Source organism: Melanotaenia boesemani, chromosome 16 (genome assembly GCF_017639745.1).
Source record: "Melanotaenia boesemani isolate fMelBoe1 chromosome 16, fMelBoe1.pri, whole genome shotgun sequence".
NCBI classification, from domain to species: domain Eukaryota; kingdom Metazoa; phylum Chordata; class Actinopteri; order Atheriniformes; family Melanotaeniidae; genus Melanotaenia; species Melanotaenia boesemani.
This window is the reverse complement of record NC_055697.1, coordinates 17,976,422-17,995,852: the sequence shown is the minus strand read 5'-3', so window position 1 is coordinate 17,995,852 and position 19,431 is coordinate 17,976,422. Positions and strand designations below refer to the sequence as shown.

Genomic DNA, 19,431 nt, shown 5'->3' with positions numbered 1-19,431 from the left:
TGTCACGGATCATCTTAAATCAGGGTTCCTAAAAATGAATGTTATTAACTTTTTGTATCCATGTTGCTTTTTCTGGATACAAAAGTAAAATGTGTTTATGTGCTAAGCAGATACTAGAAACCACATACTACAACATACTTAACATATTGTACAACTCAGATTAAAGAGTAACATCAGCATGGCAGTGAATGTAAGTATGCCTAAATCCTCTTGTAAAATATTTTAATAGTGTGCATGGTGTTTTCTTTGTGCACTTTGTGTGTAGTTTTCTGCTCTGAATTGATTCCCCATAAATTAAATTAAATAATTTAATAATTTCTTTCACAGATTTAAGTTTGTATTTTTCAAGATGATGGTTTGCTGTAAAACGTTGGATTTAATATATGTTTAAATAAAAAGAAAAGTCACTTGAGCCCAACTTTCGCCAGTCGTCAGACCATCGATGGAGCCCCTTCAATTTGCCTACCAGCCCCAGATAGGAATGGAAGACACCATCATCCTGCTGCACAGAGCCTACACCCACCTGGAGAATATAGGCAGTGCTGTGAGCGTCTTGTTCTTCTACCTGTCCAGTGCTTTTAATACCATTCGACCTGCCCTGATCAACAGGAAGCTAGTGGACATGCAGGTGGATGCTCCACTCGCAGACTGGATCCACAAATACTTCACAGGCCTGCGGCACTATGTGAGACTGAGGAATATCACAGCGGTAACCACTGTGAGCAGCACAGGAGTGCCACAGGGGATGGTCCTGTCTCCCTCCCTGTTTACCTTTTACACCTCAGACTTCAGGTTCTCTTCACAGTCCTGCCACCTGCAGAGGTTCTCAGATGACTCTGCCATCGTGGGCTGTATCAGCGGGGGCCTGGGGGAGGAGTACAGGGGTGTAGTGGACAGGTTTGTGGAGTGGTGAAGACTGAACCACCTGCAGCTCAATGTCACAAAGACTAAGGAGTTGGTTGTGGATTTCAGAAAATGGAGGACCCGTCTAAACTGTTACCATCAGGGGTACAAAAGTGGACATTGTGGACAGCTACAAGTACTTGGGTGTCAACTTGGACAATAAATTGGACTGGACAATAAACATTGATGTCATCTAAAAGAAGGGTCAGAGTCACTTGTTCTTCTTCAGGAGGCTCAGATTTTCAACATCTGCAGGACTCTGCTGCCAATGTTTTATTACTGGATGTATCCAACGTCATCTTCCACTCTATAGTGTGCTGGGGCAGCAGGCTGAAGACAGTCAACCCTAACAGACTCAACAAGCTCATCAGGAGAGCTGGATCTGTCCTGGGAGTTTAACTGAAGTCTGTGGCGGAGGTGTCCTAGAGGAGGATGCTGAAGAAGCTCCTCACTATCATGGACAATGTCTTTCCCCCCATGCATGCCACACTGACGTCCTGTCAGAACTCTTTCAGCCTTAGACTGAGACCACCGAGGAGCTCCACTGTACGCCACAGGAGATCTTTCCTACCTGAGGCCATCAGACTTTATAACTCCTCCTCCTTCAGTAGCAAGGAAACTCAAAAACTTTTAAAAAATTACTTAAAAACTTACTGTACAAAAGAATTGCAATTTTTATTTGTACATACCTGTTCATAACCATAATTTATCTGTATATATCTGTGCATAACTATAGCATGTACAACAGTCTACATTATGTGCAATATCCTTCATGTGCAGTATTTCTTTCTTTTTTCTTGGAAATAGTTTCTCATCAGTGCAAATGTCTCAATCTGGTTCATGTACTAATACAGCATTTCTTATCTATCTTGCTACTTAAGACACTTTATAGTTGTTTTTGTGTTTCTTATTCTCTTACTTTTACTGTTTAAACAATTTTATTATCATTATTTTTTTTATTGTTATATTTTTTCCTGTTCTCTGGCACAACAAAATCCTTCCGTCAGCTCTGACCGTAACCGTAACCACATGAAACTTTTTATAATTCTTATAACTAAGGCAGTGTTTCTTTGTGTGTTCATGCTATTGGAGCTGTGGCCAGTTGTAATTAATAGGAATCCATTAACAGGGTCTGTTTTAGCTCAAACTTCAGTCTCAGACTAAGTGATTGTAATGGGAGGAGAACCAGCTGTGAAACAGCTGCATGGTGATTGGATCATGGCTCACCTATTTTCTAAAGTGACCTTTGTTTTGATGCCAGTTACAGGGCCAAAATATTTTGACTGCATCTTGAATGTACTGACATATCTGATCTGAGACAGACAAAAAAAAAAAAAAAGTAAGCAGTAAGGTTAATTTCAGTGGTGTTTCTTGTTACTGTGTGTATCAGGAGCACTTTTTTGGCATGCACAGACACGCAAAGACAGCCTCACTTCCTTTGATTAGAAAAATGCACATTTATCATGCCTACCTCATGTATTCTACATTTGTTTAGAGAATCACTTGCATATATACAGAAACCCCACACATGATACAAAGCTAGTTCATGCGCTGTTATGTTTTGTTTTTGACCCTGTTCTGTATTCTCACTTGCTTTGAGGCTTTGTATGTACAGACCCACAATTCTAATTTCAGAATTTAAAATGGCTTTTAATACTTAAACAAATTTTTATTGTTTAAATGAACACATTTCTGATTGTATTTAGTAATGAAAGGGCATTCCTCACCAGATGGAGCCTCTGTTCCAACATGCCATGATGTACCTTCACATTCTGTGTATGGAGATGACTGGTAGAGGCCAATGTAAGCCAGTTTCTTTCATCGCCTCAAACTATCAGAATCTTGTAGGTAAGTGAGTTGATTGCCAACATCGAAGCATGGCTAAAAAGCAGGAATATTATGAAAAGAAATAATACAAGCCACACAGATGCATGGTAGTCATTGGGTTGCGGTTTATAGAAACATGATTCTTGACACATGGGAGACCACTGAGACACCATTTGTTTACCAGAATGGGCTTCACAGTGGTAAATAAGATTATCAAACAAGAAGATTATCCATCGTGAGCGCTTAAATTACAGCAAGAAGACTCAGACAGATCTTGAAATAATCTTTGTTTTTTAATTAAAGAGACTCAATACTAAAAACAACAGACAAAATTTGAATAAGATGCAACATGATAAAACCAGTTATTTCAAACAAGTAAAAAGAAACATGTAAAACAGTATTTATCATTTATTTAGATGTAAATAAATAAATCTAAACTTGAGAATTCAAATATATTACATTATTCTTTATTTCCAGTTCAGAAATTCATATAATGACTTCTACAATACCTTCCATGAAGACAACATGATCTTTTCACATCTTTTACCCATATTGCCCCATATCTGGTTTGCATAATAGATGGTGCAATATACAAAACAGGTGAACCACTGACCAACATCACATGGTTCTAAATCATATAATTTCATCCCTTTACATTGTCAGCAGCAGATGATCACATTTACTGTAAAAATAAATAAATAAATAAATAAAAAAAACAGAGACAGGATTCAAAGTTGCATTTCCGTCAGGGATCTCTTTAATAAGGGAGCAGGAATTACACACTCTCTGGTAATTACAGCTCACCAATATGTGACAATTACATCATTAACATAGGGGCAATATATTAACACGATGAAAAAAGATATTCAAAATATACTGTACAATAAAGCAAAGTTCTGAGCATTTATATAAGTTACAGTAGCACCTAGCAGAGCCACATGCCCAGAGTGGTCATTATCAGACTGCAGAAAACGTTGTAAGTAACAAGATTAATGTGACCACTGTAAAAGTAAACATTTTGACAGAATTAAATAAACATATGTATACCTGTGAACAGAAGCTTTGGTATCTGCTTCTTTGTGCGAACAGAACCATCTACTCTGGATTGCTGGTGGATGAAGTCCAGTTGGACTAAAGGGGCCTGCGGGGCACCTCTTAAGAAGAGTCATTGGATTAGCTTGTGAGCATCTGCGTTTAGCCTGTGCAGTCATTGACAGACACCTAGAGAGCTGAATCACATGTACAGGATTCTCGACAGAGCCATCTTCATGGTGCGGTTTTATTGCTTCCTCCATTAGGATGAAGAATGTGAAGATTTTACATTTGATCCTGCTTTTTGTGTTTGTACACTCCTGCTTTGGTAAGAGCCCTTTATTAATAGTCTCTGTACTGTTGGTTAATACTGTAACTAGATTGTGAAAACTGTTCTGACACACTTAACAGTCTCTGGCTGGATTATTTAAAATTTGAATCAGTTGTCATTGGATGTAATTTTGTATTCTGTTTATTTATGATCTGGCTCAGTTGCTCATATGGATTCATATGGTATATAGGATGTGCATCACATTACTGATTTTTATTTTGTTTTCTTTTGTTGCTGTTGTTTTTGCTTTTTAAACAAGTATCAGTAGCGCTAAAACTGTATTTGTAGGGCAGTGACATTACAAAGAGAAGCAGGAGACATCCAGGTCTATGTATAGAGGAATTATTTTAGGAGGTTGACGTAACTTATTTGTAATCCTAGTGTAAGAGACCAGGAAAGCAAAGGTGCATGAACAATTAACACAGGATCCTGAATAGCATTCTAGTATTAAAGACAAATGAAAATGTAACCAGCGGAAATGGTCAAACTAAAGTTAATTTAATTGAAACAGTAATACATTGGTTAGGTCATTGATTAAGGTTGTCACTCACATTTAAATGACACAACTTATCTCAGGTGTAGAAAGCAGGATAAAAAAAAATGTGTTTACTTTTTCCAAAAGTTACATAAAAGGCTTGCTTTTTGGTGACAAAACTGTCCACAACCACACACTGGCTGGTGAATGTTTATTTCTGTTCTCAGCACAAGCAGACTTTGCCCCCTATTTCTATGACAATGGACCCTACAGCAACAATGGAAACCTGGCCCTGTTCAGCCTCTCAGAAGACACCCCTGTTGGTGAGACTGACGTCTATCATATCAGGAATTCAAAGTGAACTGATTACAGGCCTGTGGCAGAAAACAATCAGCAAAATTTAGTGTTTTGTTTACCAGCATCTCAGAGTTCAAAATGTTAAACAGTCCTTGATAGATGAGCAGATGTTGTATAGAATTTGCGTACACCACCACACTCATCTGCTGTTGCCACCTGTTGACGTGAGAGTCTGTTTGCTGGCTATTAATGTGGTGCAGATGTCCCTCTGTACCTTACATCAGTAAGGATACTGATTACTGCTCCTTAGTAGCTCGCTGTCTGGTTTGCGCTTACAAAAGCCCAGTCAACAACTGAGCCTACTTTGACAACATTATGATTTTCTTCAGGTACACAGATATATTGCTTAAATGGAACAGACCCTGAAGGGCAGGAGGTGAGATACGGTTTGTCCTTTGATCCAACATCAAAAGAGTACTTCAGGGTAGACCCAAAATCCGGAAATATCACATTGGTGGAACAGCTAGACAGAGAGGTAAGCAGTGTATCGACATAAATTCACATAAACACAATTAGAAAAAAATCTATGCTGTTTTATTGACATGTTTTCTTATCTTTATCCAGAAACAAGATTCTATTGATGTTAATATCAGCATTACAGATGGAAGAAGCAAGGTAATATAATTTATAATGAATCAGAAAAGTTTGCCACAACATTAAACCCACTTCCCTAATATTATGTAGAACTGCATCATACCATCTCAGAGTCATTAGGTGAATGATTTGAGGCACTTACTGTCTTACATCAGGACTGTGAGCAGCAAGTCTTTTGAATCCTGTCTTTAGGATCTGGGGAGTTTGGGGGCTCTTGGTTCCTTGAGAAAATTTTTTGTGAAGCTATAAGGTAGCTGTGATAACATGAAATTGCCACGAAGAGGGTGTGCTTAGACTGTAACAATATTTAGGTGGGTATTGGTTAAAATAGCATCTATATGAATGCTAGAACTACATTTTTTTTCAGCACAACATTGCAATGTAACAGGATAATTTCATTTGTTATAATTGCTGATAGTTTTGATTTTGTGTTCAATTGTTGGGCATGTAGCTATATTATATATTATCAAGATCATTTTAGTTTAAATATGTTGTTAGACTTTCTTCTTTTTCATAATATTTTTTAGGTTGTGGAAAGAGTCACCATATTTGTGATGGATGCAAATGATGAAAAGCCTGAATTCCAAAACATGCCTGCAATCATTGACATTGTGGAAGTAAGTTAAGCCAAAAGTATGTGTGCTTTGTTAAGCATGTACTTTAAATCAAAATAAATGTCAGTTTCTTCACACTGGACGTGATAGTCAAGACCTTATTGTTGTAATCGTACCTTGTTTTCTGTGTTGCACATTTTAGACCACTGAATCTGGAAGTAGCATCTACAAAGTTGAAGCTGTGGACAGAGACACAGGTTCAGGAGGCTCAGTCACCTATTATCTGCAGGTATGTTTTCCCCTTTAAGCAAGAAATAGTTTTGAATAAAACCAGGACTGTTCTAATGCAGATGCTCTGACTGCATTAGAACAGTCACATGGATGATGTGGTATGTATGTGCATTTGCTCATTTGCTTGTATATGCTGTGTTATTTATGAGGACAGGGATTAAATTGCAATTACATTTTTGTCAGTTATTGGAGGCTTAAATGGCTGCTTTGGCAGCGGGTTGTGGGGTTTACCATTTGGACTATTAGGACTATAGAACAGCTGGCCTGGACTTGATAGATTGGGATAAGTGGGGCAGTGCACATGTGGATATAACAGAGTTCACCTGCCGACTTTGTCCTTGACCATATGGGATATTTTATGTCTAGATGGGAAAAGAGACAGACAGTGTAGGGATATTGGCTAAATTTCAAATGGCTACTCTGTGTTTTTGCAGCCATCTGACAACTTTGTACAATATCTCACGTGAAGATGTGTTAAGGTTCCACACAGGCTTTTGTCACATTATTTGTGTCGATGTGTGTATTTTTAAAATCTTGCTATTCTTCTGTTCTTTCTTACAGACACCTCAGCCCACTTTGTTTGCCATTGACAGGCATAGTGGTGTCTTTCGAATCAAATCTGGAGAAATGTTGGATTACGAGAAAACAAAGACACACTTTGTCACTGTCATTGCAAAGGTAGTAGATGTATCACAACTTATTGTTTCTGTCCTGCATTTGTGGACTTTCAATGTCAAGGAAGTCATTTTCCAAAGAATTTTTTATTTATTTTTTTTAAATTATTCACTTCAGTTCAATTGGTACATATTTAATGACAAATATTTTATCTTCAGGTGACACCATCAGAATGGTAAGGCAACACAGAAATGTGCTAACAGTGGACAACTGTTAAATTTAAAAAATGCTTGCATGATAATGATCTAATTCTCAAAATTGTGTCTTGAAGTTTAGCATGAATTTAAAAAGTTTAATAGATCAATATATAATTAAGTACAATTAAAACACAATTATAAAATCAGAAGAAAAAAATTTCAAACTACAAAATTCTTGATGGTTCTGGTGAATGTCTTCCAGGATGGCGGTGGCAACTTCAATGGCAAGGAACAGTTTCTGTCATCTTCTTCTACCCTGACAATCAATGTGATTGATGCACAAGACACTCCGCCATCTTTCATTGGGACGCCCTATTTTGGCTACGTTTATGAAGTATCAATTGCGGTGAGTTTAAGAATACCTCCAAGTGACTTAAATAAGTGCTTGTTAGTTTGATAACTATTCATCCCTTTACAGCATCAATTTTCCTTTGTTATGCTACATTTACCCTGCTATCTAAAAATCTTAACATTTAAATCTTAGTTAATTACTAATTTCTTTTATATAAACACCAAAGCACCATCTCCTCATGTCTCACAACTTCAATTTCCTGGTAACCCAAGACAAATCTGTTCTGTTTTCTTCATAGTTTCATCATTATCTCAAAATATAACAGCATTAGTAAATCACAGAACTGGAACTGGAATTAGTCACAGAATCTAAATACCATCTAGGTTTTTCCCTTACCTTGAAAAAACAGTAAAAAAAAAAAAAAAAGAATAAAGCACAATCAAATTCACCATCCACAGTTTGAAACAATGCAGACCATCACTGACTGTCGGTGCGGCCAGGATATTTCTGCATCCCATTATTTTCTCACATATTGATTATTGCGTCACAAACTGGTCACTCACTGGTGTAACTCCACAAAAATCTGTACAATCACAGCATTAAAAGGTTTAAAAAATCTTTGACAGAAAAGGCTATTCATATCACTGCAGCCATCGGTAAATAGAAGTTTTTATCTTTTGAGAATTATAAAACTTTTAAATATTATTTTTCTTAGACGTAATATCAGATGGAATTTCACAACCACCAGTAAAGGAATATGTCAAGCTAAAATTGCTCACTGGAAAGACCACAAAATCCACCACAAGAAGAGATTGTGAGGTCCCCCACAGATGCAACACTTTGGAAAATCTATGCTGTCAGTGAGGTGCAGTAATCTGGAACCCTCTACCACTTATAATAAGAGACTGTACCACATGTACCAGTTTTAAATGCCATGTCAAAAACTGGCTTTTAACCAACCAAACCTGTTCTCACAGCTAGATTCTCCTTATGTGTGGGACATGTTTACGCACACACACACACATATAGTGTTTGAGTTTTATCTTGTATGTCAAATATAAAAACCCAAGCTCATTCACTAGACTCTTTCAATTTATACAATATTTACTGTGACTAGTTTGGACTTTACCTTTCATTGTTTGCACCTTGTTGTTATGTATTTTGTTGTGACCTGAACAATCAGATGCAAATTATCTGCTAGTCTAAATCTGTAGCACATTTACATTTGTGCATTTGCACTTATGTTCAATAATGTGCAATTGCTGCTTTTTAAATCAATAAACTTAAAATATGAGTTTGATGATTATATGCAACTTTAATGTTCATGCATAATTTTATATTAAATTAACTTGTGCTATATGCTGAAAACTATCAGTCTGAATCATCAGTGTTATTTGTCTACATTATGAGCCTGTTTTCACTCCTTGTTGCACAATAACAAAAAAAATCATTAATCTTTCTGCAGGGGTCTGAAATATTTACCGTTAAAGCTGCAGATGGTGATGTAGGGAACCCAAATCCAGTCCGCTACTCATTTGACGAAGGTAAATCTTTCCCTCAAAGGAAACTGAAATGTTTTTGACACGTGAGGGAAAAGTTAATCTAGCTCTTTTTCATCTTGCTAGGAGATGATGGTGTTTTTGGCATCAACAAAACAAGTGGTTGTATTTCTCTGCTGACGTCTCCCATATATCTAAAGAGAGAAATCTTTAACATTAAAGTCAGGGTAAGTCTGAATGTTTACCTCTTTCCCTAATGTCTAAACAAAGAAATTAATCAATTTTTTTATTTACCTATCCTTTTCCTTTTTTGTGACTGTTCACTTTCAAAATCACAGTCACAGCATACTTGTATATTGAAAGAATGGATCAAATAATCTGCATGAAAAAAAACTGTGCAGAGTATTACGTGAGTTTAAATTCTTAAAGCTGATCTTAACTTTACTCCTTTGTCCAGGCATCAGAAGTAAGTCCTGAAGGCAAACTCTTGGACTATGGAGTTACTACAGTAGTGATCCGTGTCGTGGACCTAAATAATAATCCACCCACTTTTTACGGAGAGAACGGCCCCCAGAACATGTTTGAGTTGTCCATGTATGAGCATCAACCAGAGGGAGAGATCCTGCGGGGGCTGAAAATCACAGTTAATGACTCTGACCAGGTGGGAAACTGCTATCTATAGTCACACTTCAAGAAATTTTCATGTGCTGATGTTTTACTGCATCAGGTGTCTTCAATAAGCACTGGAGAAGTATGACTATCTTTGAAATCTGCCTGAGAGGCTTTGTGATGTAATAAAACATTTTTTTCAGCCTATATTACATTGTTATATAATCAGAAATGGATTTAATCAACATTCATCAAACCAAAATGTGTTCAGGACCAAACTGTGTTCAGGACAGTGTTTGTCTTGCTGACTACAAAATGACCTTAAGCCTGCCATTATTACAGACAATCCCTTTAAAATTGCATAAATTTCAAAAGTAAGCCAATGCAAACTAGAGACTGCATGATGTGCCATTTGTCAGCTTATGCAAGTGTCTTTTTGTTTGAGAGCTGCATCCAAATGGATGATGCTCTCCGAAGATTTTCTCTGAAATTACTGTCACAACATCAGGCAGGCTCTTTCTGTCCTCTAACATTATGTTTCACTTTGAATATTTTACTTTACAGATTCCCAAATGACTTAGCTTACATTACTGTAGCAATTAATGACACAAAGCTTTTATACTGGCTGAGCAGACTTAAGGCTACATGGATTATAATGTAGTAATGTCGGCTTTTTGGACGTAGTTTTGTTACAAATGGAAATAACCATAAAGAGATTTGTGCATAATGTAAGTTCCTGGATTTTTGAATAACATTATGGTGCATATGTGCTCCTGCAGGGTGCAAATGCTAAATTCAATCTGAGACTGATTGGACCAGGAAGAATGCTACGAGTTGTCCCTCAGACTGTGCTCAATGAAGCCCAAGTCACAATCTTAGTGGAGGACTCTGCTGCGATGGACTATGAGAAAAACCATTTTCTAACATACAAGGTTATCCCTTTACGCCAAAGTAGACTCAAATGTGATGAAAAAATCACAGATACATACATCTCTGCATAAATGGCAGCTATATGTCATCTGCATCTTTTATATTGCTTTTTTCCATTGTTCCTATTTTTCAGTTACTTGCAGTTGAGATTGATACTCCAGAGAGATTCAGTGCCACGGCAGACATTATCATTCATCTCCTGGACACCAATGACAATGCTCCTAAATTTTCCTTGGATTACTACATTGCCAGAATTCCAGAAAACTCACCTGGTGGCTCTAATGTCGTGTCAGTCACAGTGAGTGAGACTTTCTCAAATCTAAAAATACACGTTATGGCAAACATACGTCACTCTGAGCTAAAGAGGAATGCTGATTTTAACAAAATGCTCAACAGGCTATTAATTCTCTAAATGTAGACTCTTTGGGAGGTGGGGGTTGGGATAATATGAAAAATCATGTAGATAAAAGCTAGGCGAGGTAAGCTGCCAGATGGCTATCACTTTCATTTTGTTGTGTAACAGCAAATACCCTGACTTTCTCCCCTAAGGCTCAGTAGCACATGCAGCTACAGCACAAAAATATGTCCTCAGTAAAATGAAGACTTTCAAGGACATACGGAATTCATCCATGGACTTTCTCTCTTCTTTTGACCTTGTCAGCTCATGTCAAATTGGCAGAGGCAGGGAATTTCACAAATAAGTCATGCCCTTGTATGAATACCACATAGGCTCTTTGCCTTGATCCCAGGCATTTTCAATCAGATAAAGGAACAGCCAACTAGTGACCTTGGACATATGCAGAAAGTGAATAGGCATCCCAGCTGTTGCAGACTGACAGAGTAGCTGAAGCCCGGTATAATAGCCCTACATTAAAACACACTCTTGAGAGCTGACTCCTGTAACATCCACTTCAGCAGAATCACTCAGTTAACTGAGACTTGACTATTGACATTTCTGCTCAGTTCATGTTAAGCAAAATATATCTTTAAAAGATATAAAAATTAATCTTGAGTATACCCTCATTATGCTGGGAGGGAATGTACCATTATGAGATCTTCATATTAAAATAATTGCTCCAATGTGTTGAACTTGCCTTGTTAATGTGTCTCTAATGTATTTCTGCAGGCAGTAGACCCAGACTCAGGACCCTGGGGTGAAGTGAAATACTCTATCTATGGATCAGGGGCTGAGTTGTGAGTATGAGTGTATAACTAAGCTTTGTCAGCAGGACACAGAAATTACCTTTTTTCTGTTGCATAGTATTTAGAAATCTTCAACAAATCAGCCACATGCCCAAAGTACTTCCAAACAGTTACTAACCGGCTCTGCATTGGTCCACAAAAAGCATTATTCTGCTCTCTGACTGTAATGATTTTATAATCTAGAAAAGAACAGAGATAAAAATAAATATTTGCACTTTTCCAAATTTCAAGGAATATATATTTATATATATTTACCCTTTGGTACCTCTGGTGTGTCAAAGCATTGGTCTTTGTGTAGAAATTATGTCAGAGAAAAACTTGTGTTTGTGGAAAAAAAGAAGTCTGTGACATTCAAATGGATGAAAATGACTCCCAAACAAAAACAAAAAGCAACAAGATGAAGAGTTAATCCGTGTCTATTTTTTAAAAGCAGAGAAACAGAATATACCCTTCACTGAAAGATTTTTGTTTTTTAATTCTCCTGTATATCTACTGTACTGTACCGAACTGAACTGGACTTAAGCTTGAATATGACATTTTAATTGCAGACTGCTGTTCTACTGCATGTAAAGACTACATAAAGCAAAAACTCATCTAGCTGAGAGCTGTACAAAAATACCACAGCTGACTTGTTTTTTCGTATTAAAACTTGGTTCTCTTCATTGCCTCATAAGCACTGGGGCCAGGAGGATTTGCAGGGATTTTTTTTTAAGTTTTTATTAGTTTTCCAATAGAAATCAAACCTCCAGGAAATGGTCTGAGGGCCTCTGTTCTCTCTTACATGCTTAGTTTACTCACAGCTTGTATTTCATTTAAAGCCACTACAGATATGATCCTACAGATCAGATACATAACATAACTTGACAGAAATGTACTTATGAACAGTGAACGTGAAATCTGCATGTTCAGTAACAATGCAAACAGAAGGATGTATTTTAGCATGCATCTGCTTAATCTGCAAGAGCTGTTCTTGCTAACTATATTTATTCCATCAAATGTAGGTGGGAAATATTTTTGGAATATTTGGTAGAGATTTTGAGCTCTGCAGTAATGAGTTTAAGCAGATATGTGATGTCACATGGCATGCGTTAGAAGGATTTCCAAAATAAGCAGTAAAGAGAGATTGGGAACGCTTAAGCTTAGTGCATATTTGTTTAATCAAAACCATTTTGAAACTGTGTCTCTTCATATTCTTCTCCAAAAAATACTTTGTAATTAAAATAAGATGGTGCAGTGTGGCATTTTTAAATTGCATTACTTTACACAGAAGGTTGATGAATATTTGAATGTGCACAGCACCACACAGTTCTGATCTTTGCCAGCTTGGCCTATGCCAGTTTTAATCCCCTAATGGGATTGGAGGAGAAAATAGACCGCTCTTTGCGTCTGGTTAACTTGGACTGGAATTAAATGACTGTAGTGTAAACAAACATGTCAGTGAGTGAAACTTTTTCCACTCTTATTGTTCACTGTTCTTTTAGAGAAGCTGTCTTATGACAGTGAAGTACATAAAAGGAACAGATAAACACATTTCCATTAATTTCTTCAAGATAGTTGAGTGTTGGAAGTTTTATGGCAATGTATTAAGCCACAGCCTAGCTTAGCTTAGTAAGTAATCAGTGAAATAGGCTATCTAGCTATTTTAAACTCAAACTTCCACCCACTAATAGGGTAAAAAAAATAGCATGCTTATAGAAATGGTCAAGACACAACTTGTAAAATAAAAATTAAAAAAAGGAAAAACAATTCAGATTTGCAACTCATTTAAATAAACATATCATTTAACGTAATGCAAATGTATAATGTAAAGATATAATGAACTTAGTGTCAGCAAAATATTTCTGGCATGTTTTCTAATAAAACTGTTCAGGAACTTGTTGCTGTTGTTTTGAAAGTCTTGATGTAACCATTAGCTTCCCTAAAAACACTATGTTGTCCTGATGTGGGCATATGTTTTTCCAAAACCTGTAGTAGATATATCAAATGGTAATTGCAAGTAATTTTACTCATGTGCACTAATAGGCATGTGCACTTCATATCGCCACACTTGTTTCCTTTTGAACTGTATGCCAATAACAACCTAAATGTTCCCTTCATCTTTTGAACAGAGAATGGTGCAATCATAGTTTCATTTATTTATTTATTCATTTTCTATATCCACTTGATCCTGTTCATGGTCATGAAAGGGTAAGGCTACTAGTCTATCACAGGGCTAGCATACAAACAAAACTACCATCAATGCCATGAGTTTTAGAAAGATGTGTCATCATTTGCAGGTTCCTGATCCAGCCTACAACTGGAATCATCTACACCCAACCTTGGGCAAGCCTGGATGCTGAAGTGAGGTCTAAGTATAACTTCTATGTGAAGGCAGAAGATTCAGAGGGAAAGTACAGCCTGGCTGAAGTCTTTGTGACTGTGTTGGATCTGAATGACCATCCTCCTGCTTTCAATGATAGCTTCCTCGAGAAGACCATGGTTATTGGAGTACCAGTGAAAATAGAGGTATACTCTCTTTTGTGATTTTACAAGAAAGGACAAAAACTCAGTTAAACTTGATTTTATTCAATATTCAATTACTAATAAAATGTGATCTCTTCACAGGCTGTAGATGATGATGCAGAAAAACCCAATAATGTTATCGAGTATGCTATCATGAAAGCTGAGCCAGATAACAACATTTTTGACATTAACTCTGACACTGGAGAGATCCAGCTCAAGTCCTACATCAAGTCAATGGCCATCATTCAGAATATCACCAAGAAAAGAGACTGTACCTGGTCCCTGGTGGTCCAGGCCCGGGACCGAGGCCAACCTTCCTTCAGCACTACTGCAGTTGTCAAGATTGACATCACAGAAGCCGTAAGTTAAATCTAAATTAGTGCCTCTATGAATACATTTTTGTTTGTTTGTTTGTTTTTGTTTAAAGTTGATTTGTAAAAGCGTTCGTACGGAAGCGTGGAGCTGTGACCCAAATAAAAAAAAAAAATGTGAAGCTTATCATGTTATAATGTGATAGTTTATTGTACAAACGTGAAACATATCATGTTATAACATGATAAATTTTATTGTAAGAACATGAATCAAAGTAGCTACTGTATGCTGATGTTGGAGTAAAATATATTTTATGGAAAATATTCTCGTCAAGCAGTAACATTTCCATTCTTTTTGTCAATGATTAATCTACTTCTACTTCTACTCTGGTTTATTGTTGTACACACAGGAATGTGGGACAGTTTTGAGCAACACGGTACGTCACCTGCCTGTGTGTAATGAGACGATGTGTGTGTGTGTCTGAGTTTCCAGAGTGTGTGCTGCTTTTGGTTAATACATATACCAGTGATTACATCTATGACTTTCTTCTGAAGATAAAAATGAAAACTAAAAAGGCTCTATGGGACTGGGAAAGAAGTTGCAGACACAAAAACTTAGTCCTGTGTGCTTTAAGGGTGCAACATCCACAGTATCACAGTGTTCTCCAAGCTTCACCAAATCTCTCCAATGAAGTACAGCTTAATCCCATTTGGTAAATTAGGCATTTCTCTGACCATAGCATGCAGAGTTTCCCCATCCAAAGACGAATATGGTTTACAGTCCACGATTTCACTACAAACATGATCCGTTCACGTTTTTACAATAAAACTATCACATTATAACATTATAAGATCTTTTTTAGTTGTTTTGTTTTGTTTTGTTTATTTTTTTGGGGGGGGGGGGGTTGACAGCTCTACGCTTTTGTACGATTGAACCCTTTCATCTTGAATTTTGTACATTTGGCAACTGTGACCTCTATAGACTTACATAAGTTCAGTAGCTGTGACCATAAACTGTTTGTTACATTTTTTCTTTCTTCACAGATACTTTATTGTATCTTATCCACATACAGCGTATTTCCAGAAGCCAAGCTTTTACAAAAAAAAAAAAAAAAAAATCTACACAGGCCTGATTAGAAAAAAAATTCATCCATATAGCACAAAAAACTACCAAAGTTCCAAAATCAACATTTTAATTTGACAATAGAGGGGAAAAAAGTGTAATGTGTTATAAATGGTACAATCTGACTTATCTGACTAGTCTGGCCAAAACCCAAAACCCCTCAAAACTGGACTAATACACCAGATACTGTGGTTCATTGTCTTCATAAAAAGTAAGATGAGATATTTTTTTTAAAAAGCAGTTGTATAAATTGCACAAAAAAATCAAATAACTAAATGTATTGTGCACTTTATGTGCTGTATATGCTTAAATAGATTCAAACGGGCCTAGGCAAGCCACTCAAGCACTAAAGTTCTATCTATTGGCTTCTTTTTAAAAAAATGGCAAACGTCAAATGTACTGTATAAAGTGAAAACAACACCCATGCAGAGAATTTAGCTGTACTTACATCCACAATGATATTCTATAGAATAGCTGAAAGAGGAAGAACATCTTGAATGTTTTTGGTTAGTCCATAGCATTGCAATGTCTGATAAACTTCAGTAAATAACTTGATTCATATGTCGTGCATTTAAATTGGAACAAAGATGGTGGTGTAATTGAAAGTCCAAGTGTAGCCTTAGCTCAACTTAAATATGCATATAATCATGCCTAATGGCAGGTTATAGTGTATACACAGGATACAAGTAGTAATATATAAGTAAATGTTGCATTTTCCAGACAATTTGCCTTAATAATCCAAAGCTATGCATGGTTTCTATGATCTCCCATCGATTGTTACATAGTTCAGTGCACTTACAACTTTTCTGACTCTGGCAGTCTCATTATAGTTGTCTTCACCTAAATATACATGTGAATCAGCTCACTAAAATGAATCTGCAAAAGCTGTTCCTCTATTCTGCAACATAAACCAATTCATTCTCAATGTTGTCTTTCCAACATTGATGCAGCATGATTAGATGCAGTTGCCAATGTTGCTGGTACAAAGCCAGCAATGTTGGCAACAGGATCTGTTGGATTATGTAGCACTGACCTCAGTAATGGACTTTTAGGCCTCATACCTAAATATTAAGGCCTTTCAAGCAGTGATTTCTGAAAGGACAACCATTTTCAAAACAAAATAATCTAACCTGGATATGTTAAAGTGTATATTTGTACTGCCTGAAAACAAATGGTTTGCTCTAACTGGGCGTCTTTCAAAGACTTACAGTCATTTACACATTTATTTTACTATTAGTGTTGTTAGTGTTTAACATTTAAATTATAAACTACATGACATGAACTACTGAGTATCTATGCCAAATATACACAAAAACTCAAATCTGATATGAAATTATCTCGTTAAGCACACAATTAAGTTTGTTTTGGGTGTTTTAAGATTTACATTGTAGCCAAAATGACATTTGTTATCTAAAATAGCAGTTGTAAGAGTTACAATCATAATTGGTAATATCTCACTTCAAATACAACTGCAACACTTAAAAACGCCTTACATGTGCTATAACTGTCGTTCTTTCCTTCTATGCTTAAAGTCTGTAGAGGCAATGTGCAGCTGTACATGTTCTGTAAGTATAAGTGTACAGTAAGGCCTGTTAATGTAGTTAACATTAGTAATTATCTTGCTGGTATCTTCATTGTCAAGGGATACATCATCCACATGATATCACTGCAAATTGAGTTGCTAAGTACTTTCACCTAGGTTTCTAGAAGAGATTTATTTAGTGTGCCCAGACACTGTGTTTGTGGATAATAGCCTCAGACACACAAAAAAAATGGTCAAATTAAATTAAATTAAATTAAATTAAATTAAATTAAATTAAATTAAATTAAATTAAATTAAATTAAATTAAATTAAATTATTAGACTGGATGTTTAAGTTTTATTTTAAATCCAAATACCAAATTTAATGCTACATCTTGTACGTAAAGTAGTATGAACACAAACTTTAATATGCGCCCTGTTTGTATGTGAACAGCATTACTGTATCATCACTTCTAAGAATATTAAATTTATCATTAGTTTGCATCAAATGCCATTTGAAAATATTATATTTGCAAAAATCTCATAAATGCCACTGTCATGTTTTCAGATCAAATCCAGATTTCTCTCATACTTCTTGGGCCTAAGGAAACGTCCAGGGGCCGTGTTTGGGATTTGTTTGACCCTTGTCACCTTCGCCATTTCAATTACAATCTTCATTTCAACCACCATGTACTGGAAATCTGTAAAAAAGACACGTGTCCAACCTCAGGGCAAGATCAGAAAGATTATAAAGAGGCCTGTGCCATAAAAGAAGCTTGCCTTGAGATCATCAGCAAAACAATATTTTTGCTTTCACCCTGTGGTTACAAGAATTTATATCTATTCATTTTTCAAAGGAATTTTGTAGTGGAGCAAGTCTGTGTCTGTAAAAGAGTACAGGAGGACAATATCCTCTCAAACTTAGCTTTTTTTCTCCATGACTTCATGTACTGCTGGCAATATGATGCCACCACCAAATTGAGCAGGTTTTATGCTTTCAGTTTTGGAGTTATTTGTATTTTATTCATACACTCATTGTAATTCTCAGATGCTGAATGGTCTTAGCTATGGGTTTCTCCATAAACTTCTCTGATCTTGTCTTGACAAATTACCAAAAGAAAAAAAAAGACTAGAACAATGAATGAACAAACAATATATTTAGTTATTAAAGACAATGGTTTTATATTTTACATTTAACATACCTCTCAGTACTACAGAACATACACAGGATGATAATTAAAACTTAATATTTTTTAATTATTTGTGTGACTTCAGTCCCATGGATGTGTATTCTCCTTGTGCTCTTTTACAGACCCAACTCAAAGGTGGGCCTTTGGGATCATTTTTAATGCAGAATAAAAACAAGCCAATGCAAATCATAGGTATGCTTGCTGGTATCATTAGCCTAATGGTCATAGTCACAGTCATCATCTCTACTGCAACATTCATGCGCAACAAAAAGTCCAACCGGATCCTGCCAAACCGCCGCATACGGAGACGGCCCCAGAGACAACCCATGTGGAACTTCAAAAACCCCTTCAAGACAACAGAGCCCCCCAAAGATAAATTCATAATTGAAGAGGAAGAGCAAGAGCAAGAGCCTGAGGTAATAGTGGAGAATGTCAACTATAACAACAATGTCATCAGTGTTGTGAGACAGTGGCCCCCACCTCCACCTTCTCTGCCCCCTCCACCACCTCTCTACACCCCAGGAGAGCGACAGTGGATCGTACCTACAGTATCTGCAACTGTGGCACCAAGACCTAGAAAGAAGCCAGTAACAGAAAGACAGGACGCTATAAACAAAGCGCTAGTTTCAGAGCTCAAGATGAGACTAGAGCAGAAGAGGAAGGCGACATCTTGATGTTCCTCAACAGCTAACAACACAATCCTGCAAAACACTGCAAAGTCCCTTTAGTGGCTCAGTTCAAATATCAGGAAGATGGTTGTTAATATTCTTTCAACTCAACCACTCAAATTGGACATCTTCATTCATTCATTCAAAATTGGACATCTTTAAATAGAAATTTGCAGAGTAGCCACTAAATACACTTTGTGGTGGGATTGCTGTGTAAACTGATTTCAAAAGGTCAAAAATGAACTCAGTCATAAACAGTGCTTTGTGTGTGCATGTGTGTGTGTGTGTGTCTGTGTATGTGTATGTGAGTTCAAAAGGTCAAAATACTGAAACAGCAAAAAGTTTTT

The 19,431-nt window shown here is 36.5% G+C and overlaps 1 protein-coding gene across 1 annotated transcript; it reads left to right on the top strand.

Moving 5' to 3' along the window:
* Positions 1-442: 442 nt before the first annotated feature.
* cdhr1a (cadherin-related family member 1a) lies at positions 443-19,158 on the top strand. The gene is made up of 18 exons (XM_042011178.1): positions 443-897; positions 4,029-4,090; positions 4,796-4,891; positions 5,255-5,400; positions 5,490-5,540; positions 6,047-6,136; positions 6,276-6,362; positions 6,926-7,042; positions 7,439-7,582; positions 8,994-9,072; positions 9,154-9,254; positions 9,485-9,688; positions 10,416-10,568; positions 10,700-10,864; positions 11,693-11,760; positions 14,046-14,274; positions 14,374-14,631; positions 18,539-19,158. Exons 1-18 carry the CDS (start codon positions 443-445, stop codon positions 19,088-19,090), a joined length of 3,057 nt encoding a protein of 1,018 aa, XP_041867112.1. The 3' UTR covers positions 19,091-19,158.
* Positions 19,159-19,431: the final 273 nt, after the last annotated feature.